Consider the following 8786-nt stretch of genomic DNA (forward strand, 5'->3'; position numbering starts at 1 on the left):
TTCCGTCGCTCTCCTGCGTTGGCGACCCCACCTACCCTGCGCTTACACCCTGGTTTGGCTCTGGGATCCGCTGGGGTCCTGCATCAAACCGACCAGGGTTCTGCGGCCGTTCACTAAGCGTGAGACCTGGAGCAGTCAGGCCACCTCCTGAGCCTCAGTATCTTCATCTGTAAAGTGGAGGTAGCCACTGCCTACCTCTCCAGGTTGTCCTGAGGATAAAAGGTGACAGCCACAGCCAGGACTGTGATTAATAGTGGTTAATATATGCTGGGTTGGGGGCTTTTTCCGGGAGTGTCCCTGGGGGTGGGGGTCTCAGAGACCCCCAGTGGAGCAGGTCACCTTGTTCTGCTCTCCTGGGCGGTAAGCCCTCTGCAGGTGGGTCCCGGTGTCGGGGACAGGCCGCTCCAGGAGCTCTGGAAGGCAGGGCCCGGCTGGTCCCGTGGCTGAACCCCTCCCTCCCCCTCCCAGCTGAAGCAGATAGGACAGGAGCGGGAGGGGAGGCACAGCCTGGACTCTGGGGCCTGGGATGGGGCCGGGATGGACTGCCTGGGTCCCTGGAGGCCTCAGGAACATTGTGGGGAAAGGAATCTGGGTCTGATTCAGAGGCAAACAGATTGTTCTTTTGATTAAAGCCACAGTGGCTGAGGCTGGAGGAGCGCTGGACCCAGTGCCATCTGCGGGGCGGCCAGGCAGGATCTGGCCCTCTCCCACAACCCCTCAGCTAGTCACCCCTCCAGGGTGGCTCTGGGACTGGCTCTGGGGCTGTTTCTGAGGCAGGCTGGTTTATGAGGGTCGGAGGAGGCTGCCTCCGCCTTCACCCACTGATCATTGCCCCTCCCATCCCTCTTGTTGCCAGCAGTCCCAGCGGCTGCCATTGACAGGGGCTTTCTAGGTGCGGGGACCCATCCTCATCCCCATCCTAATCCCACAAGAGCCCTGGGCGCCAGGGCTGGTGATTCCTGTTCACAGTCAAGGACACTGAGGCCCAGAGAGGCTCAAGGCCACACTAGGGGCAAATGACAGAGCCAGATTCAAACCAGAGCCACTGTGTCCCTGGGCACACAGCTCTGCTAGTCTCAGGAACAGGTACCACTGCCACCCTTTACAGATTCGGAAGCCGGGGCTTGGAGGTGATGAGAGTTCTGTGCTGCAGGGCGAGGCTGGAACTCAAGGCTGAGTCCCCGCTTGGCTCATTCCTGGCTTGGCAGTGATATCCTGCCCCCGCACCCCCCACAAAACCTCAGCTTTGCAGCATTCTTTGGAGGAGACTTCCCCATACCCTCCACCGGGAGGGAAACACTGAACGCCAGAGACAGGAAGCACGCAAAGGAGGAAGGTGCAAGCTGGGGGTTTTCAGGCGCCTTTGGCTGTAGAACCCCTTTACAAGTACTTAGTGACCCAAAAGTTTATTGAAGAAATAAAAGTAGAGCTGCCTGCCCTCACCTCCATGACATCCCCTGAACCACCTGTTGTACCCCCAGGTGGGATAGTGAGGCAACGAAGGGTTGATTTGGGGCCTTGTTCAAGGTCAGGCTGACTTAGTCTAGGACCCAGGCTTCCCACATCTGCTCTGGGACAGCCCAAGGGGAATGAGGGGTCCAACCACCTCTGCTTACCTGCCTCCAGCACCCCAGGCCGCCTGTTCCACCACCACCACTGCTCCCGGCTGGAGGGGTTCGACCTGGCCCGCAGCAGCCCGGGTGTCGATGTCACCGATCGGCAGGTGCCAAACTTCCTGCAATGGAAACCCAGGAAGTGCCCTGGACGAGAACACACGCCCTTTGTCTGCCAGCTCAGAGGCTCTGCTGCCCTCCACCCTCCCTGCCAGGCTCACAAGGGCTTTCTTCTCCCTCATATGGCCCCAGCAGGCAAGGGGCTCAATCTTCTATTACGATGGTGGCAGCTGAGACCCTGAGTGGCAGGGAAGGGGTGGCAGAGAGGTTTGAGGGCTTGCCAGGGCGGGGGTGGTACCTCCACAGTGGAGAGCTTTGACTGAGCGGACACTGGCCGGGCACCCACTGTGTGCAATGCATGAGTCAAGGAGACGACAGGATCAAATCAGACATGATCAGTCCTTGTCCCCACAGACCTTACAGGGAGGTTGGGTGGAGCAAACCATAAAGTAAATTAACATCATAATAACCAATAGTAAAATGTGCTATGAAGGAATGGACAAGGGTCTGAGACAAAAGGGGGTGGGTGGGGGTGAAGTGGGGATGGGAAAACCTCTTTGAGGAGGTGAGGGTTAAGTTGAGATGGGGAGGAGCCAGTGTGAGAATAGGGACGAATATTCCCAGGGAAAGGGGGCAGAGAGGAAAACTTGGGCTTTCAAGGTCAGACATCAGCTTGGCAGACAGCCTCGGAAGCCCCTTGGGCCTCCCAGCTTCTTCCTCCATCCCCCATCCTCCACCCTACCTGCTTGGAGTCAGGTCAGTCCAATGCTTATTTCCTGGGTGCTGCTGTGTGTGGGGCCCTGTGCTAGGCAGGGCAGGGAGAGGAGGAGCATAGAGAAAAGGGAGCTCCCCCATGGTGGCTGGGTCAGATGGGGACACAGATAGAGCTGTAACATCAGTGTCTGGAAGCGATTCCAGCTCTGCCATTTGCAAACCTTGGGCAAATCACGTCTTTCTGGGCCTCAGTTTCTTCTTGCAAAAGAGGGGTTGCAAACCCAGGTTTGTCCCTTGTGGCTTCATAGCGATAATCTGGTGGGGTAAATGTGGGTAAAAATACCTGGTGCTCCGTAGGTGTTCAAAGATGAATTCCTTTGCTCTCCCCACCAGATAAAGGATAGAAGTTTTAGTAAGAGGGACAAAGTGCTGAAGGGAAGGGAAGGGAAGGACGTGACTTTGTCCTGCAAGAGAATCCAAGGAACATCCATGGCTCCTGATAGCCCAGCACTGCTTTCCCTGATTCTGATAACCACTCAGTTTCTGTTTGGGGAACCTCTCTTCCACTCTCAGTGCCTGGGGTTAAGATGGGACTCCTACATCCCCTGGCTCTGCAGACGTATGTATACATGACCCATGTCTAGCCAATCATGGTGACTGTTCTAAAATAAGCTCTCTGGGCTTGTTGACTGGCAGAATACAAGCTTGACACCACTTTTGCCCCTCACTTGGACCACCACAGAGGACAGCAGAGCAAAGAGATAGAGAAAGAAAGATAACTGATTTCATCACTTAAGCTGCTGGATCCAGCCATGCCTGCAATCCTACTACCAGACCTCCAGAGTCAATGCATTTTTTTCCCCTTACTTTTTATTTTTTATTCTTTTGAGACAGAGTCTTGCTCTGTCACCCAGACTGGAGTACAACTATGGGCTCCCTTACTTTTTCTTTTTTTTTTTTTTTTTTTTTTTTTTGAGACAGAGTCTTGCTCTGTCACTCAGGCTGGAGTGCAGTGGTGTGATTTCCTGCCTCAGCCTCCCCAGCAGCTGGGACTACAGGCGCACGCCACCATGCCTGGCTAATTTTTTTGTATTTTTTTTTTAGTAGAGATGGGGTTTCATCATGTTAGCCAGGATGGTCTTGATCTCCTGACCTCGTGATCCGCCCACCTCGGCCTCCCAAAGTGCTGGGATTACAGGCGTGAGCCACTGTGCCTGGCCCTTACTTTTTCTTAAACCAGTTAAAATTGTGTTTCTCCAGTTATTTGTTGCGCTTTTTCTCTTTGTTCTAAATAAATAGTCATGAGGCTGGGTACAGTGGCTCACGCCTATAATCACAGCACTTTGGGAGGCCAAGGCAGGCAGATCATTTGAGGTCAGGAGTTTAAAACCAGCCTGGCCAACATGTCCAAACCCTGTCTCTACTAGAAATATAAAAATTAGCCAGGCATGGTGGCAGGCGCCTGTAATCCCAGGTACTCAGGAGGCTGAGGCAGGAGAATTGCTTGAACCTGGGAGGCAGAGGTTGCAGTGAGCTAAGATCGCACCACTGCACTCCAGCCTGGGTGACAAGAGCCAAACTCTGTCTCAAAAAAAAAAAATTAGCTCGGCGTGGTGGCAGGCGCCTGTAATCCCCACTACTCGGGAGGCTGAGGCAGGAGAATTGCTTGAACCCTGGAGGTGGAGGTTGCAGTGAGCCGAGATCATGCCACTACACTCCAGCCTAGACAACAGGAGACTCCGCCAAAAAAGAAAAAAGGAAAAAAAGTCAAGTGGGAATTGACCAGGCCACAGCTAGAGCCACATGGTGTCCACTCTCAGGCTCCAATCCTGTGTCCAACTTCCTCACCCAGGCAGATCCCAGCTTCCCAAGACCTGGCTGTGACAATATTGTCTGGGTGTTAATCCCCCTCAGGTTTAGGGGCCTGAACTGGCTCTGACCAGGCGTGCTGGTTCCCACGGCCAGGCCGTCCACTCAGCAAATCAGCACAGGCTCCAGGGTGAGGAGGGTGAGAAGTGTGGGAGAGGCCAAGGAGGGGCCTGAGGCTCAGTGGACTGAGGGGGCCCCTCCTCGCCCTAGGCCTTGCCAGTCAGGGTCCCTCTGCCCCTTATTTGGGAGGGTCTCTGAGCCAGCCCCAAACCCTCACTGATCCCAGCCCCCTCTTGAGCCCCCATCCCACTGGGATCCTCCGCTCCCAGCAGCATCTATCCCACCATCCGCCCTTGCTGATCTATCTCCACACCCTTAAACCCTGAGCCTTCTCCTTACTAAAGCACAACGTGGCCTGGAACCTGCCATTGCCCTGTGGGTCTCCCCCTCTTCTCTCTTAGCCAGAGGTGGGCTTATTGTGAAGTTAATAAAACTTATGCTCATGGCCTTACTTCCATGGCCCCTGTGAAGGCTGGGAGTTGCTCGGAGTTACAGAGTGTTCTAGACAAGGAGGGAAGCCGGTTTCACTCAGGAAGCATGTCCATGAAGCACGCCTAGCAAACTGTCCAGGGAGACATCAGAAGAAGGACCCAAATCTCCAAGTCTGCACTCATTTGTTGTGCTTTTTTTCCTTGTTCTAAATAGTCACTTTTGGCCAGGCACAGTGGCTCAAGCCTGTAATCCCACCATTTTGGGAGGCTAAGGTGGGCGGATCACCTGACGTCAGGAGTTCGAGACCATCCTGGCCAACATGGTGAAACCCTGTCTCTACTAAAAATACAAAAATTAGCCAGTCGTGGTAGTGTGCACCTGTAATCCCAGGTACTCAGTAGGCTGATGCAGGATAATCGCTTGAACTCAGGAGGCGGAGGTTGCAGTGAGCTGAGATCGTGCCATTGCACTCCAGCCTGGGCAACATAGTGAGGCTCTGTTCTCCCCCCCACCCCAAAAAAATAGTCACTTTCATACGAATTCTGTATTATTTTTCCTAAAGGGAGTCCTTAAAATTGGATCTGCCTCGCTGTTTTTATTTTATTTTATTTTGAGATGGGATCTTGCTCTATCACCCAGGCTGGAGTGCAATGGTGTGATTATGGTTCACTGCAGCCTCCACCTCCTGGACCCAAGTGATCCTCCCACCTCAGCCTCCTGAGCAGCTGAGTGTACAGGCACATGCCCAGCTGTTTTATTTATTTATTTATTTTTTGAGATGGAGTCTCGCTCTGTCACCCAGGCTGGAGTGCAGTGGCGCGATCTCAGCTCACTGCAAGCTCCACCACCTTCCTAAATCCCCTGGCCTGTTCCTGCCACAAGGCCCTTGCTGAGCTGGGAAGTTCTTCCCTCCGCTGTTTGCTTGGTTGTCCCCTGACTCTGTTCAGGTCTCTGCTCCAATGCCCCCTCCTCACAGGAGCCCTCCGTGGACGGCAGCTTCTGAGATGCCCCCAGGATCCCCACCTCCTGGGATCCATGCCCTCCCCTCGGGTGGGTGGGACCTGGGGACCTCTCCTCAGCGATAGACTGTGACCAAAACAATAGGATGTCACTTTCAGCATTGAGACAAAAGACGGCAGCAGCGTGGGCTTGCTTGTCCTCCACCCCTGTCCCTGGCCGGCTCTGAGGAAAGCCAGCTGCCACCCTGTAGGGCTGCCCTGCAGGAGGCCCAAGTGGCAAGGAAGAAGGGAGGCCTGGGCCTTAAGATGACTCCACAGCCTCGGTGACACCTTGACAGCAGCCCTGAGACATAGGACCTGGCTCAGCAGCACCCGGATCCCTGACCCACAGAAAGAGTAAGACGATCAATGTCTGTTGTTTTAAACTCTTCAAGTTTGGGGGTAATTTGTAACGCAGCTGTAGATAACAAATACACCTTCTGTCACTCCTGCCCTCCCCACCCACCCCCCGTCGTCACTCTGTCCCCTGACCCGGCTTTAATTTTGTTTGTTTGTTTGTTTTGAGACAGAGTCTCACTCTGATGTCCGGCTGAAGTGCAGCGGCATGATCTCAGTTCACTACAACCTCCGCCTCTCGGGTTCAAGCGATTCTCCTGCCTCAGCCTCCCAAGTAGCTGGGATTACAGGCATGCGCCACCACACCCAGCTAATTTTGTATTTTTAGTAGATCCGGTGTTTCTCCATGTTAGTCAGGCTGGTCTCGAACTCCTGGCCTCAAGCGATCCACCCGCCTCAGCCTCCCGAAATGCTGAGATTACAGGCTTGAGCCACCACACCCAGCCTCCGGCTTTACTTTTCTTTGCACATTTTGTGGAGGGGAACCTCCCTTACTCCTCCCAGCATCCCCAATGCCAGCCTAATGCCTGGCTCCACGCAGCTACTCAGTGATGACTTACTGAATGAATGAATGAATGGGTGAAGAAATGCAAGGCCTCAGAAAGAAAATGCCAGAGCTCAGAAAAGCCAGAAGTAGGGGGCTTAGGACGGGGAGGCCAGCTTACCCCAATCCCAGCCACCCAGGGGTCACTACCCACTTTACGCAGGGCCTAGGGACACTGGTCCCCAACCTCTTCAGCACGATGTTGCCCTGACCCTAGGATCTTGGTCCTGGAGGTCAGGGCCCAGGGGTCAGGCTCTTAGGGTCCCCATGAGGTACTGGTCCCAGTCTCATGCTTTGCCCAGACCACACAATTTGAATTGTCCTATGCCTGCTGGACTTCAGGCCTATTTTTCTCCATTTGGTGTGGAGATTTGCTAAATGCCTCATTTAGAGTGAGCTCATTTTATGCCCCTGTGAGTATTTTCACGAAAATATTTCGATAAGAAAAGAATGCTATTCCAGCCCACGTGTCCTGATTTTTGTTTGGAAAACAATCCCTGTGCCCATAAAAAGGAAAGGACTGCTGAGTCCAGTCCCCTCCTGGTCCTGTCCCTAATGGGGCCCAGGCTGTGCCAGCGATCGAGAGGCTGAAGCACATTCCAGCAGAAACACTGGCCCCTGCTTGGAACCCAGAGCCCAGTCTGGGTCCAGCGAGGGCTGGCCCTGTGCCCACCTAGCTGAGCCATTTCCTCCCAGATTGGGGCACATTTCCTGCCCGGAGGGAACAGAGCACATTCCCAGGCCGGGTGGACTGGGTCCTGTATTGGGGGAGGGGATTCCAGAGGCATTTCCCCGACCCCAGCGACCACACCGTGGGATGAGAGGCCTGTCCTGGTGGTAGGGCTAGGAGCACGGTTCAAAGGGTGGGCTGGAGCTGTCCAAGGGGTGGCCATTCTTGGGGGAATGAGCTGAAACCACCCGGCCCAGCCTTGGGTGCAGCCTGCCCTGTATCCCAGGCGCGCTGAGCGTAGAGCGTTAAGGATCCTTGGGTCACCCCTGCCTGTCCCAAGCAGCAGTCTTCGGGTGAATGTGGTGCCTTTGTCAAGAGGGAGGGACCCATCAGAGCCTGGAATCCTCAAGGTGCCCTCTCCAGGCCTCCCCTCCTCCCTAATGCCTTCCTGGCCACCCCCACACCTCTCAAACCTCCTCCAGAAAGACCACTGGCTGGGAGTCTCCTTTGCCCTGTGGGGCTTCCCCTAGGAAAGGGCCCTGAAGTGCAGCCCTGGATCCCCATAGAATCAAAGGGCCCTGGGGACTGGGGCTGGGCTCCCTTGAGCCAAGGTGGCTGCAACCACATTCCAGAGCCTGCCAGTAATGGAGCCATATTTCTCATCTCTGTTAGTTTCCCTGGCCCCAGATTTTCAACAAAGAGAGGGTAGCAGGGAGCATTCAAAGCACTTGAGTCTGGGGGCCAGGCCACCTGGATTCAAATCCTAGCTTTGCTACTTAATGCCTATGCGCCCTTGAGCAAGTCACTTAACCTTGGTGAGCCTCAGTTTCTGACTCCGTAAAAAGGGATAACAGGGCCTGCCTCTTGGGGCTGATGTCAAAAAGAAATGAAACAGGGAAAGTACCCGGCACATGGCAGTGGTCATTCTTCTGCCAGGCTCAGAGAGGGGCAGTGGCTTGTCCAAGATCACACAGAAGGTAGGCAGAGGAGCTGGTACCCAACCCTTTGGCCTTCCTGAGCTGGGCCCTGAACGGGCTGAGATGGGAAGGATGCCCATGGCCTTCAAGAAGTCAGGGTTGGGGCTGGGGACCACAGAGCACCCAGCAGAGGCCTGGTCAGCATTGCGCGTCCTTCAGCTGTTTCCCAGCCTGGGATGGGAGAGGACATGGCTGCTATCCACCCAAGACTGCAGGTGGGTGCCAGACTAAGTGTCCATGCCCGCCGTCCCCCTCACCTCCTCGCCACTCTACCCGGTTCTCTACCCAGAATGGTTTTTCTCAGTCTGCAAGGAGCCATGTCCCCCAGGGGACCCAGCCCAGGCCAGCCTGAGGCACATATCCCAGGACCTGTTAGAAGAGCTGTGTCGCCTCAGAAAAGCCTCTTTCTCTCTCTGTGTGTTTGTGATTATTCTTTTTTGTTGTTGTTTTGTTTCTGAGACAGAGTCTTGCTGTGTTGCCCAGGCTGGAGTG

At 54.8% G+C, this 8786-nt stretch overlaps 1 protein-coding gene across 1 annotated transcript in view; it reads right to left on the bottom strand.

Moving 5' to 3' along the window:
• Positions 1-312: 312 nt before the first annotated feature.
• The window catches only part of TMEM82 (transmembrane protein 82), a 14381-nt gene continuing 5907 nt past the window's right edge, over positions 313-8786 (bottom strand). The window contains exons 6-8 of the mRNA XM_011993984.1: positions 1617-1735; positions 1280-1299; positions 313-413 (exon numbers count right to left, since the gene is read on the bottom strand). Coding sequence (XP_011849374.1) covers positions 313-413; positions 1280-1299; positions 1617-1735 — 240 coding nt within the window. The remainder of the gene's footprint in view (positions 414-1279; positions 1300-1616; positions 1736-8786) is intronic.

The sequence above is a fragment of the Mandrillus leucophaeus genome, unplaced genomic scaffold, assembly GCF_000951045.1.
Source record: "Mandrillus leucophaeus isolate KB7577 unplaced genomic scaffold, Mleu.le_1.0 Scaffold439, whole genome shotgun sequence".
In the NCBI taxonomy this organism is placed as follows: Eukaryota; Metazoa; Chordata; class Mammalia; order Primates; family Cercopithecidae; genus Mandrillus; species Mandrillus leucophaeus.